Source organism: Heterodontus francisci, chromosome 32, assembly GCF_036365525.1.
Source record: "Heterodontus francisci isolate sHetFra1 chromosome 32, sHetFra1.hap1, whole genome shotgun sequence".
Taxonomy (NCBI): Eukaryota; Metazoa; Chordata; class Chondrichthyes; order Heterodontiformes; family Heterodontidae; genus Heterodontus; species Heterodontus francisci.
The window spans coordinates 53,499,995-53,523,531 of NC_090402.1; the positions used below are offsets into that span (position 1 = coordinate 53,499,995).

At 45.2% G+C, this 23,537-nt stretch overlaps 1 protein-coding gene across 1 annotated transcript in view; it reads right to left on the reverse strand.

Moving 5' to 3' along the window:
* Nucleotides 1-338: 338 nt before the first annotated feature.
* Nucleotides 339-23,537, reverse strand: part of LOC137347482 (UDP-N-acetylhexosamine pyrophosphorylase-like protein 1) — a 60,312-nt gene continuing 37,113 nt past the window's right edge. The window contains 7 exon segments of the mRNA XM_068011927.1: nt 339-1,570; nt 9,265-9,331; nt 11,258-11,446; nt 13,983-14,123; nt 22,935-23,074; nt 23,076-23,102; nt 23,104-23,130. Coding sequence (XP_067868028.1) covers nt 1,487-1,570; nt 9,265-9,331; nt 11,258-11,446; nt 13,983-14,123; nt 22,935-23,074; nt 23,076-23,102; nt 23,104-23,130 — 675 coding nt within the window. The 3' untranslated portion in view covers nt 339-1,486.

Consider the following 23,537-nt stretch of genomic DNA (forward strand, 5'->3'; position numbering starts at 1 on the left):
TGTGCACTTGAAACGCCATAGCATACAAAGCTCGGGCCAAGTGCTGGAAAATGGGATTGGAATAGATAGGTGCTTGATGGCCGGCACAGGCACGATGGGCCGAAGGGCCTGTTTCTGTGCTGTATAACTCTATGACAATGCAGGGCTGGCAGCATGTGTGAGGGCCCGTGGTCAAGCGTAAGCAGTGGTCGGAGGTATGCTCTGCTGTCGCCTCTTACTGATGACAGGAGACATTTAAGGATAAACAAGCATGTTTAAGGATATCAGAGAAAAGAAGCATCAAAGGCATGAGAGCAAAGAGGTGTTTGTCCCTAAAATGAGGAGCTGTGCAAATGCGATTGCTAGCAAGGCCTGAAAGGCACTTTTTATTTAATAATTGAGGTTATCTGATTGATAAAGTACATATGGGGTTAGGCACACATACAATAAACGGCTGGATCGTCACACCCTCAGATCACCCATCATTGGATTAATTAATAATGACCATTTTGATTATTGGAATGACTGCAGCCAAAGCAGGAAGAAGGGGCCTGGACTGATACCTTAAATAATATTGAAAAAAACAACAGTTGTGTCCAAGACACAGTCAGTATCTCAGTGATGGGATGATGTCTGTGGGTAAACCTGGTACCTCTGATAGCGGCCACTCTTCACTCGTTTTACGAATAGATGGATTTTGCATAAATAGAACTTTTCAGCTCCACCTCGTGTCCTGAGGATTACCTGGGGAGTGGAGGGCCAGTGACACCCCCTCCCCTTTTGCCCAACATGCTGGGGGTTACCCAGGGAACAGAGAAATAAGATTCTGAGGGGGCTTGACAGGGTAGATGCTGATTTTCCCTGACTGGAGAGTCTAGAATGAAGGAGCATAGTCTCAGAATGGGGGGGGGGGAACATGGGTCAAATACTTAAGAGTGCGATGAGGAAGAATTTCTTCAGTCAGAGGGTTGTGAATCTTTGGAATTCTCTACCCAAGAGGGCTTAGACATTCAGTATATTCAAGGCTGAGATCAATGCATTTTTTAGACTCTAGGGGAATCAAAGGAAATAGGGATCGGGTGGGAAAGTGGATTTGAGATGAAAGATCAGCCACAATCTAACTGAATGGAGAAACAGGCTCGAGGGGCTGACGGCCGACTCCTGCTCCTATTTATTATGTTCTTGTATTCAGTGGGGCAGAGATCACCATTGTCCCCTTGTTGGAGTTACTCGGGTGATGTGTCCCCGAAAGCATGGGTTGGGTGTCTTCCGAATGAACGAGTGGCTGAGTAGACCTGGTCCTCTCCAGAGCAAAGACCTGGCTGTTGTGCAGATACCAGGAAGACCCAGCCTCATGAAATGGATAAAACCCCAGGCGCACAAAGTCTGAGTAAAAATTGAGAATCCTTTTTATAAATCGGCAGTATCAAAATAAAGGCACTCGATCCAGTTCTATGTATAAAATCCCTTCATTGACAAACGAGGCTCCTCTCCTCACACCTAGCCATCACTGGCCCTGGCCAGCAGCTGCTTCCTTTGTTAGAAGCAGTGGGGAATGGAATTCCCGATCCTTCAGATACTCCTCCAAACCCTGGAAACAAAGAAAAACAGATACCAGATCAGCACATTCACGGTTCCACAATGGCACTTGGACTCCTATGGGATTGAATACAGCCCCTACCCCTCTTGCCTTAGCTCAGCCTGATCCGTCACTTAGTGAGACGGACTTTCACACAGTTAATGCCATTTAATAGAGAGAATGACCCACCAGCAACAGAAGTACAGTCCTCCTCTGCAGTATCAATGTGGAGAGCAGGCATTGCTGGATACACCTGAGATCCCACCTTTCACTGGTCATTGGAACAGTTGTAGAAAGTGCAGAACACGAACCATACACAGACCTGTACCTACCAATGCTGTGGAATTATAGAAAGATACAGCAAAGCACAGGAGGCCATTCAGCCCATTATGCCTGTGCTGGTTCTTTGAAAGAGCTATCCAATTATTCCCATTACCCTACTGTTGCCCCAGAGCCCTGCTGTTTTATGCTTTTCAAATCCAATTCCCTTTTGAAAGTTATTATTGAACCTGCTTCCAGCACCCTTCCGGGTAGTGCATTCCAGATCAAAACAATTCACTGCGTTTAAAAAAAAAAATCCCATTACCTCTGGTACTATTTGCAATTACCTTAAATTTGTGTCCTCTGTTTATCTGCTGTTCTGCCAGTGAAAAGTGTCTGCTTATTTACTCTATCAAATCATTCATGATTTTGAACACCTTTATTAAATCTCTTCACCTTCTCTGCACTAAGCAGAACCGCCCCAGTTTCTCTAGTCCCTCAACATAACTGAAGTCTTTCACCCCGGCACCATTCTAGTAAATCTCATCTGCACCCTCTCCAAGACCTTGACATCCTTCCCAAGTGTGGTGCCCAGGATTGGACAATACTTCAGCTGAGGCCTAAACAGTGATTTTTTTTAAAAAAAAGATTTAGCTTAATTTCCTTCTTTTTGTATTCTATTCCTCTATTAATAAAGCCAAGCATCCCATATGCTTTTTGAACAGCCTACTCAGATGTCTCTGTTCCTGCACCCTCTTTACAATTGTACCATTTAGTTTATGTTGCCTCTCCTCATTCTTCTTTCCAAAATGAATCACTTCACATTTCTCTGCATTAAGTTTCATCTGCCATGGGGCCTTCCCATTTCACCAGTCCGTCTATATCCTCCTGAGCTGTTACTATCCTTCTCACTGTTTGCTACATTTCCCAGCTTTGTGACATCTGCAAACTTTGAAATTATGCCCTGTCTACCCAAGTCCAAATATCGATCACTGGGGAACATCACTGTAAACTTCCCTCCAGACCATAAAACAACCTTTCACCACTATGCAGTGAGAGGAGGCATCTGCCTGAGTGAGACACTGCCAGAGCGAAGTTGGGAATTTGGTGCAGAGGGGGAAAAGAGGGACTCATTTTCTTATCTTTTTTAGCCTCCAGCAGCTGGTGAGTCTTTTTCCCATGACTCTAAGGTAGGTGAGTGCAACTTTCCATTACTTCAGCTGTGTGAATTATTAACTAATTGACTAATTAAAAAAATAAGGTTGTATAGAGATGGCAGGGCCGGTGGTGTGCTGCAACTGCAGCATGTGGGAATCTGTGGAATGCACTACAATCCTGGACAACCATGTTACACTCACCTACCTTGGAGTCATTGCAAAAAGATTCACCAGCTGCTGGAGGCTGAAAAAGATAAGAAAAGAAGTCCCTCTTTCCCCCTCTGCATCAAATTCCCACGTGCACCAAATTTCCAACTTCACTCTTAAGTGCCTGCGGCTTGCACGACTTCAACTCATAATTGTTGAGCTGGAGAATGTGTTGCCGACACTGCAGAACAACAGGGAGGGGGAGAGTTACCTAGACACTTTGTTCCAGGAGGAACCTACCCCTTAGAGTAGGAAGAACATTAGAGATGGCCAATGGTCACGGACAGGAAGTGAGGCAGGTAAGGGGAATCAGCATGTAGTGATGGAGGAGCCTCAGCCCCTGACCTTGTCCAACAGGTAAGAGGTCCTTGCTACACCTGTGTGGATGAAGAGAAGGACTGCAAGGTGGATGAGCAGACTTACCATGGCACCATGATGAAAGAGGAATGTGGTAGTGATAGGAGACAGTGTAGTAAGGGGGATAGATACTGTTCTCTGCAGCCGCGGCCAGGAGCTTCAACTGCTGTGTTGCCTGCCTGGCGTCAGGGTTAAGGACATCTCTTCGCAGCTGGAGAGGAACCTGGAGTGGGAGGGGGAGAATCCTGTTGTCGTGGTCCATGTGGGAACCAATGGCATAGGTAGAACCAGAAATGATGTTCTGCTTAGAGAAATTGAGGAGTTAGGGTTCAAACTAAAATGCAGAACATCAAAGATAGTCATCTCCAGAATGTTACCTGATCCACGTGCAAATTGGCACAAGGTCAAGCAGATCAGAGAACTAAACGCATGGCTCAAAGAGTGGTGTTGGAAGGGGTTTCGATTCTTGGGGCACTGGCATCAGTACTCAGGGAAGTGGAAGCTGTTCTGCTGGGATGGGTTTCACTTGAACCGGATTGGGACCAGTGGCCTGGCCAATCGCATAACAAGGGCTGTGGACAGGGTTTTATACTAATGGGGGGGCGGTGGGGGGAGGGTTTGGGTAGAGGGAAATTTAGAAATCAAAGAGAGGTCAGGGCAACAGAGCAGAATAGTGATGTGAGTAAATGCTAACAGAATGGGACTGCAAGGGCAGAGTGTTTCACAACAATTGTACATGGCCAAATAAAGTCATTGCAGGGAATAGAGGTGAGAAAAATAAAGGAAATTAAAGTTCTTTTATCTGAATGCACAAAGTATCCGTAATAAGATAGATGAATTAGTGGCACGAATAGAGGTAAATGATCTAGATCTAATTGCCATTACCGAGACATAGTTACAAGGAGATCAATGTTGGGAAATGAATATTCCAGGGTACACAATATTTCGGAGAGACAGACAGAATGGCAAAGGAGGGGTTGCCCTGATAGTAAAGTATGACATAAAGACATTAAGAAGGAGGGATCTGAACTCAGAAGATCATGAAGTAGAATGAGAATGGGTGGAAATTAGGAATAGCACGAGTCAGGAAACACTGGTGGGAGTAAGTTACAGGCCCCCTAACAGTAGTTATATTATTGGACAGAACATTAAATGGGAAATTATTGGAGCTGTGACAAAGATAATGTATGAACGTGGGGGACTTTCATCTGCATATAGACTGGGACAATCAAATTGGCAACAGTGATCTAGAAGATGAATTTGTAGAATGCTTTCGTGGCAGTTTCTTGGAGCAATATATTGTCGAACCAACTAGGGATAAAGCTATCTTAGATCTCGTATTGTGTAATGAAACAGGGTTAATTAACAATGTCATAGTAAAAGATCCACTAGGAAATAGTGATCATAATACCATTGAATTTCATGTTAACTTTGAAAGTGACACACTTTAATCACAAACAAGAATCAAACTTTAAACTAATTATGAAGCTATAAGGGGAGAACTGGCTAAAATTAATTGGGTAAATAGCATGAAGGGTATGCCGCTAAATGAACGGTGGGAAACATTTAAAGGAAAAATTCAAAGGGTTCAACAAAAGTACATTCCGTTCAAAAACAAAAACTCGTCGAGAAAGACCCATCCATGGCTCACTCAGGAAGTTAAGGAAAGTATTAGACTAAAAGAAGAGGCTTGCAATGTTGCAAAAAAAATAGCAGCAAGTCTGAGGATTGGGAGTGTTTTAGAAACCAGCAAAGGGTCACCAAAAGTTGATAAAAAGGGAAAGAATAGAACAACAGCAAATTAGCCAGCAATATAAAAACAGATTGTAAGAGCTTTTACAAGTACATAAAAAGGAAAACAGTAGCTAAAGTAGATGTTGGTCCCTTAGAGGCAGGGACAGTAGAAATCATCAAGGGGAATGAGGAAATGGCAGAGGCATTGAACAAATATATTTTTATCTGTCTTCACAGTAGAAGACACAAGTTCCATACCAGAAATAGGCAGTAACCTAGAAGTTAAAAAGTGAGGAAATTAAGGATATTGATAAAAGTCGAGAAAAAATATTAGAAAAACTTGAGGGACTAAAATCGGACAAGTCCCCGGGACCAGATGGCCTACACCCTAGGGTTCTAAATCAGATAGCTGCAGAGATAGTGGATGCGCTAGCTATGAATTTCCAGAATTCCTTAGATTCAGGAATGGTCCTGTCAGATCGGAAGTTAGCAAATGTTACACTGCTTTTCAAGAAATGAGGTAGAGAGAAAACAGGGAACTACAGGCCAGTTGGCCTATCAGTTATTGGGAAGATGCTGGAAACTATTATTAAATAAGTCTTAACAATGCACTTGGAACAGCAGAGTATGATTAGAACAGGTCAGCATGGTTTTACTAAAGGGAAATCTTGTTTGACAAATTTATTAGAATTTTTTGAGGATGTAACTAGTAGCGTAGATAAAGGGGAACCAGTAGATGTAGTATGGATTTCCAAAAGGCATTTGATAAGGTGCCACATAAAAGATTAATAGGAAGATAAGGGCTCATGGTGTTGGGGTAATATATTAGTGTGGATAGAGGATTGGTTAACAGACAGGAAGCAGAGAGTGGGCATAAATCGGGCATTTTCATGTTGGCAGGCAGTGAACAGTGGGGTGCCGCAAGGATAAGTGCTGGGGCCTCAGCTACTTACACTCTATATTAATGAATTGGATGAACAGATAGAGAGTAATGTATCTATGTTTGCTGATGATACAAAGCTCGGTGGAAAAGTAAGTACAAGGATGACACAGAGAGGCTGCAAAGAGATACAGACAGGTTAAGTGAGTGGGCAACAAGATGGCAAGTGAAGTATAATGTAGGGAGTGTGAAGTTGTTCTCTTTGGTCATAAAAATAGAAAAGCAGAATATTTTTTAAAAGGTGTGAAACTGGTAAGTATTGATGTTCAGAGGGACCTGGTGTAACCGTACAAGGAAAGCACAAAGTTAACATGCAGGTGCAGCAGGCTATTAGGAAGGTAAATGGCACATTGGCCTTTATTGCAAGGGATCTAGAATAAAGAAGACTTACTAAAATTGTACAATGCTTTGGTGAGACCTTGTTGGTGAGACAGTTTTGGTCTCCACATTTAAGTAAGGATATACTTGCACTAGAGGTGGTACAGCGAAGATTTACTAAATTGGTCCTTGGGATGGAGGGGCCGAGTAATTTGGGCCTATATTCTCTGGAGTTTAGAAAAACGAGAGGTGATCTAATTGACACATACAAGATTCTAAAAGGGTTTGATAGGATAGAAGCTGAGAGATTGTTTCCGCCGATGGGAGAATCTAGAACGCAGGGGCACAGTCTCAGGATAAGTGGTCAATCATTCAGAACTGAGATGAGGAGAAATTACTTCACTCAAAGGGTTGTGAATCTTTGGAATTCTCTACCCCAGAGGGTTGTGGATGCTCCATCATTGAATACATTTAAGGCTGGGATAGATAGATTTTTGGGCTCGCAGGGAATCAAGCGATATGGGGAGCAGGCAGGAAAGTGGAATTGAAGCCCAAGATCAGCCATGATCGTATTGAATGGCGGAGCAACTTGATGAGCCATATGGTCAACGTCTGCTCCTATTTCTTGTGGTCTGTCTGCTGCTTTCTGACATTCATCCAGTTTGTAATCACTGCCCCTTTAATGTCATGGGCTTTAATTTGCTAACAAGTCTATCACGTAGTACTTTATCAAACACCTTGTGGAAGTCTATATACACAACATCAACCGCACTACCCTCATCATCCCTTTCCATTACTTCAAAGAACTCAAACAAGTTAGTCAAACATTATTTGCCTCTAACAAACCCTTGTTAACTTCATTTATTAGACCATCCTTTTCCAAATGCAAATTAATTTAGTCCTGGATTATTGTCTCTAAAGTTTTATCACCGACATTAGACTGACGGATTTTCTATTGCTGGGTTTATCCTTCTCCCCTTTATTGAACATTTTCAATCCTCAGTTATCTGACACCACTCCCATATCCAAGGAAAACATAGTAAGTCATATATCCAAATTTGCTGATGATACAAAGTTAGGCAGCATTGTAGACAGTCTAGATGATAGCATAAAATTGCAAAGAGATATTGACAGACTAGCTGAGTGGGCAAAACTGTGGCAGTTGGATTTCAATGCGGGCAAGTGTGAGGTTAGCCATTTTGGACCAAAAAAGGATAGAGCAGGGTACTTTCTAAATGGGAAGAGGTTAAGTACAGTGGATGTCCAAAGAGACTTGGGGGTTCAGGTCCCTAGATCTTTAAAATGCCATGAACAAGTGCAGAAAATAATCAAAAAGGCTAATGGAATGCTAGCCTTTATATCTAGAGGACTGGAGTATAAAGACACAGAGGTTATGCTGCAGCTGTACAAAACCCTGGTTAGACCCCACTTGGAGTACTGTGAGCAGTTCTGGGCACCACACCTTTGGAAGGATATATTGGCCTTGGAGGGAGTGCAACGTAGGTTTACAAGAATGATACCCGGACTACAGGGGTTAAGTTACGAGGAGAGATTACACAAATTAGGCCTGTTTTTGCTAGAATTTAGAAGGTTAAGGGGTGATCTGATTGAAGTCTTCAAGATATTAACAGGAAAAGACAGGCTAGATAAAGATAAACTATTTCCACTGGTTGGAGATTCAAAAACTAGGGGGCATAGTCTAAAAATTAGGGCCAGACCGTTCAGGAGAGATGTTAGGAAGCACTTCTTCACGCAAAGGGTGGTAGAGGTTTGGAACTCTCTCCCACAAACAGCAGTTGAAGCTAGAACAGCTGTTAATTTTAAATCTGAGATAGATAGATTTTTGTTAAGCAAAAATATTAAGGGATATGGGCCAAAGGCAGGTATATGAAGTTAGGCCGCGGATCAGCCATGATCTTATTGAATGGCGGGACAGGCTCGAGGGGCTGAATGGCCTACTCCTGTTCCTATTTTCCTATGTCCTATGAAAACTGGAAGATAGTGGTCAGAGCCTCCACACTTTTCACCTTTACTGCCCTCAATAACCCAGGGTGCATACGATGTGGACTGTGGGACTTTTTAAACTTTGAGTACTGCCAAGCCAAGTGTTAGACAATGACAGACCTGTAACCACCAAAACTGTACCCGAATGTTATACAGAGACAGACCTGTATCCAGCAGTACTGTACCAGTGTTCGAAAATGACAGACCTGTACCCACCAACACTGTACCCCAATGTTGTACAGAGACAGACCTGTATCCAGTAGTACTGTACCAGTGTTATACATTGACAGACTTATACCCACCAGTATGGTACCAGTGTTGTACAGTGACAGACTTGTAGCCGCCAGTACTGTAAATGCGTTAGTGACAGACCTGTATCTACCAGTACTGTATCCGTGTTATACAGTGACAGACCTGTACCCACCAGTACTGTACCCAGTGTTATATTGTGACAAGCCATTAGCAGTCGGTACTGTACCTCACAGTGTTATACAGTGACAGGCTTCTACTCATCAGCATTGTACCCCAATGTTAACAGTGACAGACACATCCTGCTGGGGCTTGGGCAGTTCAAATGAGCATAAGATGGAGATGTCACACCCAGGGTGCGTCACACTGTGATCCGGAAGGTTCAGGTTTACTCTGCTCATACATACCACATATACCCTGCACATGTCACTGGTTAATTCACCTTGACTCAGAGTCATCTCACACATCCAGTAACCTACCTCTCCTTCAGAAGAGACGAGTGGTGAGACCTCACAGACTGCAGGGGGATCCTCAGCCTCACAGAATCTGTAGAAACACACATGCATTTCAGGAAAAGCGTCCATTTGATAGGCGAGTTCTCAAGTCCAGTCTCCTGACTCTACTCTAATTACTTCTCCATTCTGGATGCCAATTAGTCCTACTCTGAACCTTCATCTCTGGTTCCATCCAGCCCACTTTTCCCTCTCCCACATCCTCCCTGTGTCCAAATCAAGACGACTTCTATCTCGCATTCTCTCCCAACAAAACAACTACTTGCATTTATATAGCACCTTTAACATAGTAAAACATCCCAAGACATTGCACAGGAGTATCATCAAACAAAATTTGGCACGGAGCCACATGAGGATATATTAGGTGATCAAAAGCTTGGTCAAGGAGGTAGGTTTTTAAGCAGTGTCTTTAAGAGGTAGAGAGGCAGAGGGGTTTAGAGAGGGAATACTATGGCTTAGAGCCTTGGCATCTGAAAGCATGACTGCCAATGGTGCAGTGATTAGAATTGTAGATGCTCAAAAGACAAGAATTGGAGGAGAGCAGATCTTTCGGGGAGCTGGAGGGATGCAGGTGGTTGCAGAGATAGGGAGGGGTGAGGTCATGGAGGGATTTGAACTAATCCAGGATTGAAACTGTGGATCTCTCAATCCTCTCAGTCTTCATTTCTCTTACAATTTTTAATAAAATGAAGCATGCTGCTCCTTTAAGACTCTGGTTTCACTCGTCTTCTCGCCAACCCCTTCCACCCTGCCGATGTCCTGCACTTTGGGCATGGCTCTCCCACTGCCTTCTCAGTTTGAATTTGGGATCACCTGCTTCACCAGCTGCATCTTATCTGCTCCTCATACAACTTCACTCAAAGTCTGCCAGCTGTCATCCTTGTTAGATACTCCCACGATATAAAGTAAAGCTCCCACACCAGCCTTCCGGTGGCCTCTCCAACTGCGATGAGCAACTTCAGCCATTTCTCTTTGATTTGTCCTGAATCTGATTTGGAGCCAGGTTCAAGCTGTGAAAGGCCAGTTTTCTAACACCTGGGTCAGTTGTTTGCTTCAGCAAAAATACATAGTTCCTGTAATGTATTTTTCTCCTTCAACCCCACTGTCTCCTAACCTCCCCACTATGCACCTGCCGATGTTCCACAAGCTGTTGCTATCCTCTGGTACCTGGCAGTTCTTTACACATGAACAGAGTCAGTGAATGTAAGTGAGCAACACTGCAGCTGACCCAGACCAGCCCTCCCACCCACACCCAGCTAGAGTTACTGGACCCTGATCCTGCTCTCTCAGCCACTCCCAGCCAAATTTACTGAACCCAGATCCTGCTTTCTCAGCCACTCCCAGCCAGAGAACAGCAGTCGGGAATAACACACTCTCCTATCCAGAAGAGATAAGGGCTGTGTTGATACCCCAAACAGCACAGACTAAGAGACAGAGCCTGGTACCTTCCAAGCGGGGACTTCCTGCTACCAATCGGGCATTAGCCAGTGACGGGAATCAGCAAAGGATACAATCCCACTCCAGATACTTGAGCCCATAATGAAGGCTGACACTCCAGTGCTGTAATGAGGGAGTGCTGCACTGTTAGAGATGCTGTCTTTCAGATGAGACGTTAAACCATTTGCTTCCTTGGGTGGACACAAAAGATCTCACGCCTCTATTTCGAAAAAAGAGCAGGGGAGTTCTCCTCAGTGCCCTGTCCGATACTCATCCCTCAACCAGCATCAATAAAACAGATTATCTGGTCATTATCACATTGCTGTTTAAGGGATTTTGCCATGCACAAATTGGCTGGCATGTTTCCTAAATTACAAAAGTGACTGCTTTGAAAGCTGTCGAACAGTTTGGGATGTCCTGAGGTCATAAAGGGCGCTATATAGATACAAGTCTGTTTCTCATTGTCGTGTTTACAGCCCCAGCTGTTAACCAGGCAGAGACATGATTAGTTTCAGTAACTCACCGGCTAAGAGGGGGGATCCGATTGTTCTTGTGATCCAGGAAGTGGCCGCCGGCTTGAACTGCCCAGCAATAGTGTTGCCACAGCAGGGCACGGCGTGCGGTGGAGGGGGTGTCTTTGCTCCCAGTTTTGTCGGCATTCTTCAGAGGGGAAAATTCATCCTCCCTCAAAACTTCAAACACAACAAACTTCCTGCACAGAAGCACATCAACACCATCAGGGAACAGGGCACAGCTTTAGCCTGTGGGCACCAAGTGCAGGGCACGGCTCTAACTAGTGGGAACAGGGTGCAGAGTGTGAGTTTAAAATAGTGGCCACAGGGTGTGGGTGTAACCAATGGCCACAAGGTGCTAGGCACAGGTTTATCTAGTGGGTCACCACCTCGCTTTCTTCCTCTAAGACACTCATTAAAACCTACCTCTTTGACTAGGCTTTTGGTCATCTGACCTAATATCACCTCCTATGGCTCAGTGTCATACTTTTTTTTTTACAAGGCACCTTGAGATGTTGTATTACATTAAAGGCACTATATAAATATAAGATGTTGTTGGGAAAGGGTGGCCACAGGGTGCAGGACGCGGGTTTAACCAGTGGGCACAGGGTGCAGGGCGAGGATTTAACCAGTGGGAAAAGGGTGCTGGGTATGGGTTTAGACATCGGGCATAGGGTGCTGGGTGAGGGTTTAATCAGTGGGCACAGAATGCTGGGTGAGGGCTTAACCAGTGGGCAAAGGGTGCAGGGAGAGGGATTAACCAGTGGGCAAAGGGTGCAGGGCGAGGGATTAACCAGTGGCCACAGAATGCTGGGTGAGGGCTTAACCAGTGGGCAAAGGGTGCAGGGCGAGGGATTAACCAGTGGCAACAGGGTGTGGGTTTAACTAGTGGGCACAGAGTGCAGGACACGGGTTTAACTAGTGGGCACAGGGTGCAAGACGCGGGTTAAACCAGTGGGCACAGGGTGCAGGGCAAGGGATTAACCAGTGGCAACAGGGTGTGGGTTTAACCAGTGGGCACAGAGTGCAGGACGCGGGTTAAACCAGTGGGCACAGGGTGCAGGACGCGGGTTAAACCAGTGGGCACAGGGTGCAGGACGCGGGTTAAACCAGGGGGCACAGGGTGCAGCAAGCGGGTTTAACCAGGGGGCACAGGGTGCAGGACGCGGGTTTAACCAGGGGGCACAGGGTACAGGACGCGGGTTTAACCAGGGGGCACAGGGTGCAGAGCGGGGGTTTAACCAGTGGGCACAGGGTACAGAGCGAGGGTTAAACCAGTGGGCAAAGGGTGCAGGACGCGGGTTTAACCGGGGGGCACAGGGTGCAGGACACGGGTTAAACCAGTGGGCACAGGGTGCAGGACACGGGTTTAACCAAAGGGCACAGGGTACAGAGCGAGGGTTTAACCAGTGGGCACAGGGTACAGGGCCAGGGTTTAACCAGTGGTAACAGGGTTTGTCTTTAACTAGTGGGCACAGAGTGAAGGGCGAGGTTTACCCAGTGGGCTCAGAGTGAAGGGCAATGGTTTAACTAGTGGGCACAGAGTGCAGACATGGATTTAAACAATGGGTACAGGGTGCAGGTTTAACTAGTGGTTACAGAATGCAGGCTGTGAATTTAACCAGTGGGTACAGGTGCGAGGTTAACCAATGGGAACAGGGTGCAGGCATGGGTTTAACCAGTGGGTACAGGGTGCAAATTTTTGGACATATGCACAAAACCAACACCTTTAAAAAAAATACAACCATTGGCCTGGTCAGATGATGCAGGAACAGCTGGTCTGCAGCCCACAGGTGGTCCCACACATCCAACCATGACTCCTAACATGCTAAATCATGGGAGCGGACAGAATGCACCAATGTCAAGTGCTGTCTTTTACCTTCAACATGGAGACTTCCCATGTTCAGCCTCCACTGAGATCACAGCCGCCAATTTTAAATGCATCACAGAGCTCACCAGGATGCAGTGTCAGCTGGGGTTCCAAATGCAGCAGTGGCAGCCCATGTGGATTGGCGACTCCATCAGCAGCTCCACCAGGCTGCTCTTACTAGGTGCTGCCTATAGGGTTACTGGAGGAGAGTGTGAGCTAAGTGTGACAGTCATCTCTGTTGCTGAGCACATGTCAGGGAAAAGTTTTCAATGTCATGGGAGCCTACTCTTGCCTGCCTCATTTTCTATGCTTTTCCTCTTCAGTTATTCTGCTGTTACCATTTCCAGCTCCTCAGGACCTGTCCTTTGTTTGTACCATCATTGTACCTCTTTTGCCTTCCCCCATCATTCCCATTTTAATTTAATCTCCCCTACCCTCCAGTCTTTGTTCTTTCATCCCCTTCCACCTTCTCCCCTATACTTGCTTAAACTTGTTAAATGTCCAACTTCTTCCAGTTATGACCAAAGATCACCAATCTGAAACATCAACTCCATTTCTTTCTCCAAAGGTGCAGCCTGACCTGCTGAGCATTTCCAGTATTATTTTGCTTTTATTTCAGATTCCAGCATCTGCAGTATTTTGCCTTTGTTTGAGAGTTTATAACGAGTTCTCTCTTGCCTATCTCAGGTTATGGGATGATGCAGCAGGGAACTGTTCCAGTACCTGCTAATCCTGCCAAAGGGGAGGAAAGGACTGCCGAGAGCCCCAACTCCACAGGAGCTCCATCATCGGAGGAAAGCCTCACAAAGAAAGGGAAATGCAGATAAACTGAAGTTCAAGCAAACCCTCCTGCTCAACTTACTCACTTGGAAAACTGGAAAACATCAAAAACAAACTTCTCCATCTTGATGCCATTGGGTGTCTCTGGTTTCACAATATTTCCTTTCTCATCGACGTAGGGAATCTTCTTCACAGCCACGTGAGGCTTCAATTTAGGTTCAAATTCTCTACAGGGAATAGAGAGAGACTATCATTGAATCACACAGCACAGAAGGAGACCATCCAGCCTATCGTGCCTTTGTCAGCTCTTTGGAAGTGCTATCCAATTAATCCCACCCCCCTGCTCTTTTTCCATAGTCCTGCAAATCTTTCCACTTCATGTATTTATCTAATTCCCTTTCGAAAGTTACGATTCTATCTGCTTCCACCACCCTTTCAGGCAGTACATTCCGGATTACAACAACTCACTGGGCAAAAAAAATTCTCATCTCCCCTCTAGTTCTTTTGCCAATTACCCTAAATCTGTGTTCTATGGTTTCTCTATAAAACCCCTCGCAATTTTGAGCACCTCTATTAAATCTCCCGATAACCTCCTCTGTTCCAAAAAGAACAATGCCAGCTTCTCAAATTTCTTCTTAACTGAAATCCCTCACATGTGACACACTCAGCATGAAGCCAATTTAATGACCCTAAGGCGCCTCGTGCAGCCAGTAATGGGTTAGGGAGCTGGATCAGGAACAGCTCCTGAGGGATGGGTACCCGGGCCATGCAGGCACCAACTAGGAGACACCAATAGTTCACTGGACTGCACACAGAGGGGAAGCACGGTTTTGTTACTCGGTACTAACAGGTAAAAGGCAGCAGATAGCCGTCTCACACTAAGGTGCACAGCCACCAGGAAACGATTGATGGATCAATGTGGAGGAAACATCACTGGAGCAAGAACCTCCATCTACACTGTCCCATCAAACACTCCCATTGGAGCATCAGATACCTGGATTCTAACCTGACCATCAAGAACTAGATAACAAAGGTCCTGTTCCCAAACTTTGCAGGCACGCACATGGCAAGTTTTGTAAAAGCTCCCCTCAGTCCTTGGCTTGGTTTTTTGGACTGGGCAAACAGTGATGCTCCTTATCTAGTGCCCCCTTCTAAAAGAGGGACCTCAGCCATACGTGTGACTGTTTTGTAACTTTCTACTGGCCAATCCATCAGAGAACTGCATAATTTTAATAAAACCCTTTTAAACCTCCAGCTGTAAACTCTGATGCTCATAAGTAGTGGGAGGACTGCCCTCCAGTGGAGATGTTGTAGATCCAAATTAGAACATCAATCTGTGTCCCCTAGTGGGGCAGCCACTTCTCCTCCCACTTTACAACTAGGTATGACCAGAGCGCTACTGGGTGAACTGCTGCCACACTCCCTTTGACCCGCAGACTGCCTCTGATTAACAGAGTCCCAGCAGGGAATTTAGTATACTAAACAATGAGACAACACTATCTTACCTACATCTTTGGGTTCCCACTGTATCCAACGTTAAACATAATCCACCTATTGCACTTTGATGGGGGGCAGTGAAGCCCCCTCCTCCCTCCACACAAGGAGTTTCACACTTCACTTTGACCCAAATTACCAACAAACTACCTGCATACATGGCAAGTTGGTGGTGCCGTACAGACCCTCCCCATCACTACAGAGGAGGTGTGGCAAATGCAGGCACAGAACAGATAGGGGTCCAAAGCCCTCTGTCGCTCTTCCATTCATATTAAGAACATAAAAAATAGTAGGTCATTCGACCCATTGAGCCTGCGCCGCCATTCAATAAAATCATGACCGATCTTCTACTTCAACTCCACTTTCCTGTCCTATCCCCATATCCTTGATTCCTGTTTTTTTAAAATCATTCCTGGGATGCGAGCATTGCTGGCAAGGTCAGCATTTGTTGCCCATCCCTAATTGCCCTTGAGAAGGTGGTGATGAACAAATTCCTTGAACCACTGCAGTCCACGTGGTGTAGGTACACCTACTGTGCTGTTAAGGAGGGAATGCCAGGATTTTGACCCAGTGACAGCGAAGGAACAGCTATATAGTTCCAAGTCAGAATGTTGAGTGACTTGGAAGGGAACTTGCAGGTGGTGGTATCCCCATGCAACTGCTGCCCTTGTGCTTCTAGGTGGTAGAGGTCGCAGGTTTGGAAGGTGCTGTCGAAGGAGGCTTGGAGAGTTGGGGGTGGTAGAGCTGGAGGAAGATTTTATCTTATTCTTTGATGGGATGTGGGTGTCGCTGGCAGGGCAGCATTTGTTGCCCATCCCTAAGTGCCCTTGGGAAGGTTGTGGCGAGATAGGGATGGGCAGTCCATGGAGGGATTGGAAAACAAGGATGAGAATTTTAAATTCGAGGCATTGCTGGGTTGGGAGCCAGTAGGTTAGTGAGCACAGGAATGATGGGTGAATGGGGTTTCATGTGAGTTAGGAGACAGGCAGCAGAGTTTTTCATGAGCTCAAGTTTCCAGAGTGCAGAGACTGGACAGCTGGGGTGCATTGGAATAATTGAGTCTGGAAGTAACAAAAGCATGGATTAGGTTTTTAGCAGATGGGCTGAGGCAGCAGCAGAGATGGACAATATCACAGAGGTGAAAGTATGTGTTTTTGTGATAGAGAATAAAGAGATCAAAAGCTCAGCTCAGGGTGAAATAGGATGCAAACAGTCTGATCCATCCTGACACAATGACCAGAAAGTGGAATGGAATCAATAGGAAGGGCACTGACATTGTGATGGGGGCCGAAAGCAATGGCTTCAGCATTCCCAATGTTTATGATGACTAAACTCCTGTCTCTTAGCTCAGCAGCAATGATGGACCCCAATGAATTCACTCCACTGTTATCAGTGAGCCTGGTTGCTTCACTCCACTGTTATCAGTGAGCCTGGTTGCTTCAGTGGCTCTTGACATTGTCTACCCATTTCCTCGGTCTTCCTTGGCTTCTTGCTCCACGTAACCTTACTCAAGGCCATAAAAGGTGTTCTAGCTGATTCAATTCTTCAAATCTACCCAAACTATTGCAGCAGTTTTTCTTGGATCATCTGTGTAAATGTTGTTTCCTGCCCAAGCCATGTCCTTTTTTACATCATTCTTAATTCCTTACATCCTGGATACACCCAGTATTCCTCTCAACCAGCTCATCTCTGCCGTTAATGTCTTTCGCTTGTCAACTTTACAGTTGACAACGCTTAGATCTGCTTGTTAATATGGAGATAACCATTGCTTCAATTATCTTCATTTTTGCCATATACCTTTAGTCTGCATATCCTGCTTAATCTTCCAAAAGCAGAAGCAAATCTAATACTTTTGATATCTTCTTCCCAACTTCTATTCCCCATCATTAAGATAAACTTTTCCACCTGTTTAACTGCATCCCCTCAAACTATGTGTAATAATAAACTGAATACAACAGGTTAATGAGGAATGAAACTAGAAGCAAAGAGAAAAATAAGAACTGGATAAACAATCAACAACTTGACATTATATAGCCACCTTTAACGTAATAAAACATCCCAAGGCACGTCACAGCTGCATTATAAACAAAATAATGACAACAAGCCACAAAAGAAGATAAAACCATAGAACCACAGAAAAGTTACGGCACAAAAGGAGGCCAGTCAGACCGTTGTGTCTGCGCTGGGTGAAAAATCTAGCCGCCCAATCTAATCCCACCTTCCAGCAGCTGGTCTGTAGCCTTGCAGGTTACAGCACTTCAGGTGCAGGTCCAGGTACCTTTTAAATAAGTTCAGGGTTTTTGCCTCCACCACCGTTCCTTGCAGTGAATTCCAGACACCCACCACCCTCTGGGTGAAAAAAGTTTTCCTTATGTCCCCTCTAATCCTTCTACCAATAACCTTAAATCTGTGCCCCCTGGTAACTGATCTCTCCAACAGGGGAAACAGGTCCTTTCTGTCTACTCTATTTAGGCCCCTCATATTTTGTACACGTCAATTAAGTCACCCCTCAGCCTCCTCTGTTCCAAGGAAAACAACCTTAGCCGATCCAATCTCTCCTCCTAGCTGCAACTTTCAAGCCCTGGCAACATTTTTGTAAACCTCCTCTGTACTTTCACCAGAACAATTTTGTCCTTCCTGTAATGTGGTGACTAGAACTGTATGCAATACTCCAGCTGTGGCGTAACCAGCATTTTATACAGTTCCAGCATCACATCCCTACTTTTGTATTCTATACCTCGGCCAATAAAGGAAAGCATTCCACATGCCGTCTTCACCACTCTATCTACCTGTCCTGCCACCTTCAGGGACCTGTGGACTTGCACTCCAAGGTCTCTCGCTTCTTCTACCCCTCGCAATATCCTCCTGTTATTGTGTATTCGCTTGCTTTGTTTGACATCCCCAAATGCACTACCTCACACTTCTCTGGATTGAATTCCATTTGCCACTTTTCCACCCACTCAACCAAACCATTGATATCATTCTGGAGTCTACAGCTATGCTCTTCACTATCAACGACAAGGCCAATTTTTGTGTCATCAGCAAATTTCCCAATAATGCCTCCCACATTTAAGTCCAAATCATTACTATATACCACTATCAGCAAGGGTCCCAGCACTGAGCCCTGTGGAGCACCACTGGAAGCTGCTTTCCATTCGCAAAAACATCCATTGACTACTACCCTTTGTTTCCTGTCAGAGACAATTTTGGATCCAACCTGCCACATTCCCCTGTATTCCATGAGCTTTCATTTTTCTGACCAGTCTGCCATACGGGACCTTGTTAAATGCCTTACTGAAATTCATGTAGACCACATCCATTGCACTGCCTTCATCAATCTTCCTTTTTACTTCCTCAAAAAACTCATTTAGTAAGACATGACCTTCCCTTAACAAATCCATGCTGACTATCCCTGATTAATCCGTGCCTTTCTAAGTAGCAGTTTATCCTGTCCCTCAGAATTGATTCTAATAATTTACCCACCACCGAGGTCAGACCAACCAGCCTATAATTATTTGGCCTATCCCTCACACCATTTTTAAACAATGGTATAACATTCGCAGACCTCCAATCCTCTGGCACCTCTAGTACTTCCTCTCTCATTATGCTTAGCGTATCTAATATTTCACACTCCTCCTCTTTAACTACAATGTCTGCATCATCCCTCTCCTTTGTGAGGACAGAGACAAAAAACTCATTAAGAACCGTGCCCACATCTTCGGCAGCCACGAGTAAGTTCCCTTGTACATCTCTGATAGGCCCTACCTTTTCCTTAGTTATCCTCTTGCTTTTAATGTACTGATAAAACATCTTTGCGTTTTCCTTGATTTTATCTGTCAATAATTTTTCATGTCCTCTCTTTGCTTTTCTAATTTCCCTTTTCACATCTACCCCTGCACTTTCTATACTCCTCTCCACTTTCTAAAGTAGTAAAAGTTTTTTGTGATCATCATAAGCTTTCTTTTTCTCCTTTAACTTAACCTGTAAGCTTCTAGATAACCAGGGGCTCTAGATTTGGCCGTACCACCCTTTTGGCCATACCATCTTTGTGGGGACATGCCTACATTGTGCCTTTAGAATCTCGCTTTTGAATGCCTCCCACTGGTTTGCTACTGATTTTCCTTCAAGTAGCTGGATCTAGTCACCAGATCACCCCTCAGTTTCATAAAATTTGCCTTCCCCCAATTTAGAACTTTTACTCCTGTTTTATCTTTGGCCTTTTCCATGATTATGCTAAAACTAATTGTATCATGGTCACTATCTCCAAAATGGTCATCCACTGCTACTTGTCCAGCTTCATTACTAAAATGTGACCTCTCTCATTGGGCTTGTTATGTGCTGTCTAAAATAGTTCTCTTGAATGCAGTTCAAGAATTTTGTGCCCTCTGTGCCCTTCACACTGCTGTATCCCAGTTGACATTAGAATAGCTGAAATCTCCAACTATTATTGCCCTATAGTTTTTGCACTCAGAAATTTGCCTACATATTTGTTCTTCTATCTCCCTCCCACTATTTGGGGGTCTATAGAACACTCCCAGTAGTGTGGCTGCCCCTTTTTTCTTTCTGATCTCCACCCATATGGCCTCAGTGCAAAGAAGCAGAAGGTTAGGCCAAAAGAAAGGAAGGGACTGCGTCAGAAGACAAGAGAATGAAGTGAATCTTACATACTTAAAATGGTTACTGTGAAAGCCCAAAATTATCACATAATTGGCAAGGAGCAGGCGATGCAAGGAATATTTTGAAAATGCATACAATGTACAAAGCATAGTGGGTGACAAAAGAGTTGAATTCCAGAGGTGAGGGGAGAGTGACTGCCGTTGACATTAAGGCAGCATATGACCGCATGTGGCATCAAGGAGACCTAGCAAAATTGAAGTCAATGGCAATCAGGTGAAAAATTCTCTACTGGCTGGAGTCACACATAGTACAAAGAAAATTAGTTGCAATTGTTGGAGGCCAATCATCTCAAACCGAGGAGCAGCGGTGCACCGTGGCTGTCGGCATATGGGAATGCCACCAGCTGCAAGTTCCTCTCCAAGTCACATACCATCCTGACTTGGAAATATATCACTGTTCCTTCTTTGTCATTGGGTCATTATCCTGGAATATCCTCCCTAATAGCACTGTGGGTGTATCTACACCCCATGGACTGCAGCATTTCAAGAAGGCAGTTCACCACCATCTTCTCAAGGCAATTAGGGATGGGTAATAAATGCTGACCTTGCCCACAACCCAAGAACAAATTTTCAAAAATTGAGAGAAATAATCTATAGCAAGTCCCCGAGTGCTGTTAGAGTGGATAGGAAACTGAGGGAATGGTTTATAACAAAAGTTGGGGTGAGACATGGATGCAAACTGTAGCCTGATTTATTTAATCTCATACTGGAAGCGGCAATGAACTTTGCACTAAGAGGGGATATTGGACGAGTCTCCTTACATGCTAAGATTTGAAACAATCTTATCTGCTAATGACATTGACATTTTAGCAATGTACAAAACAGATTGGCAGAAACTAACTGATAAGGTGTACATGGAGCAGCAGCATATTATGATTACAGATTAACACGCTGAGGACAAAGGTCATTTCTCAATATTTAGCTGTTGGAGATTGTGGCTCATCTGATACTGTTACAGGCGGCACATTGGTTAGCACCGCAGCCTCACAGCTCCAGCGACCTGGGTTCAATTCTGGGTACTGCCTGTGCAGAGTTTGCAAGTTCTCCCTGTGACTGCGTGGGTTTCCTCCGGGTGCTCCGGTTTCCTCCCACATGCCAAAGACTTGCAGGTTGATAGGTAAATTGGCCATTGTAAAAATTGCCCCTAGTGTAATAGAATTGAGGAAAGGTGGGGATGTGGGAGGGAAAATGGGATCAATGTAGAATTAGTATAAATGGGTGGTTGATGGTCGGCACGGACTCGGTGGGCCGAAGGGCCTGTTTCAGTCCTGTATCCCTCTATGACTCTATGGATATCGGACAAGGAATTCAACACCACAGAGGCAGGGGAGGGGTCGAGAGAGCTGGTGGTGAGGTAGAGCTGGGTGGCATCAGCATACATGTGAAAACTTACGCTGTGCTTTCTGATGATGTCTTGAGGGGCAACATGTAGATCAGAAATAGCAGGGACCAAGGATAGATCTGTGGGGGACACCAGAGATAATGATGCGGGAGTGGAAAGCGAAGCCATAGCAAGTGATCCTCTGGCTACCACCGGCTAGCCAAGAACGGAACTGGGAAGGGTAGTTACCTGAACTGAACAATGGAGTCGAGGCATTGGAGGAGGATGGTGTGGTCAACTATGTCAAAAGCTGCAGACAGGTCAAGAAGGATGAGGAGGGCCAGTTTATCCACAGTCACATAGGATGTAATTTGTGACATTGATAAGGACCTTTACAGTACTGTGGCAGGTGTAAATACCTGACTGGAGGAATTCAAACAAGGCGCAACGGGAAAGATGGGCACATATTTGGAAGTAGCAGGATATACAGGCATTGATTTGGGACACAACAGCATGTTCAAGGACCCGAGAGGAAAGGAAGGTCGGGGATGAGGTGGCAGTTTGCAAAGATAGAGGGGCCGAGGGCAGTCGGAGGGGATTGGTTTGAGGAGGAAAGTGATGACGGAAGATTTGAAGTGGGAAGGGCAGTATCTGGGGATAAGGAACCATTCATATCAGCTAACATGGGGGCCAGGAAGGGAAGTTGGGTGATCAGCAGTTTAGTGGGAATTGAGTCAAGGGAGCAGTAGGTGGATTATATGGACAACATGAGTTCAGATTGGACCTTGGAGGAGATAGCAAAGAAACTAGAGAGAAATGCAGATTAAGAGTGGATGTGAACTGCACTTTACCCTCCTCCCACTTAGCTGGCATGCACTCCCATGAATGAGGAGGACTTCCTCTCTGGAACCCTGGTGGAGTGAATGCTAGCAAGCTATTCCACTGTAGGATGCATCATAACCAGAAAAAATTCAGTCCTTAAACAGTGGTGTGTGTCTCTGTCTCTGTGTGCGCGTCTGTGTGTGTCTTTGGATGGATGTGGAAAGGATGTTTCCTCTTGTGGGAGATTCTAGAACTAGGGTTCACTGTTTAAAAATAAGGGCTCGCCCATTTAACACAGAGATGAGGAGAAATATTTTCTCTGAGGGTCGTCAGTCTTTGGAATTCTCTTCCTCAAAAGGCAGTGGAAGCAGTGTCTTTGAATATTTTTATAGCAGAGATGGATAGTTTCTTGATAAGCAAAGGAGGTTATTGGGGGTAGGCGGGAATGTGGAGTTGAGGTTACAATCAGATCAGCCATGATCTTATTGAATGGCAGAGCAGGTTCGAGGGGCTGAGTGACTTACTTCTGCTCCTAATTCATATGTTCGTATGATAAGACTAGGGGAAGAGGAGCCTGGAGGAAGATTTGGCTTGGTGGATAAAAGGTGGTGAAGGGGGAGAGGAAGCAGCAGGGATGGTCTCATTGCTGGTGATGAAGCAGTCCCTGATTTCCTCCACGTGTGTGCGCGCACACAGCCATATATACAACAGTGACCAGGGCTTACTCTGTCACGGATTTGAGGAACTCTACAGTGAAGAAATGGTTGCAGATATTGCCAGCATTGAAGGTGAGTCGGCCATCAGTGTTCCTCCGCTCCACCGTCTCCTGGCTCACCTCACTGTATTCCACAACCTGGTAGATGCCGGTCCACTCGACACACCACACCGACTGGGCTCGGTCGGGTAAGCCTTTTCAACCACCTGTGGACACAACGAAGCGACAGGGTAAAGGGCACAGAGGGCATGCTGTATCAGGCAACAGTCCTTCACCTCTGGGACTCATGTCCTATTCAATTCCAAATCAAAGGGCCTTTCATGGGGCAGACGAAAGGGCAGATTCTCACCTCCAACAGACATTAAGGCATACCACTAAACTCTCAACGTCACACCAGGCTCAGAATACATTGGGCAACAGGAGCTGGAAATGACAAACACTTAAGAGTGGTACATCAGCACCAGTTGGCACACTCATTCTTGGCAGAATTCAGAGCAAGCTTTATGATGGCATGCGAAGAGTTTGACAAGCAGTTGCCTTGCAATGGAAAGTCCTCCACTCTCAACACCAACATCTGTTTTCAAAGACAATGCTTGAACAGGCACAGAGCAAT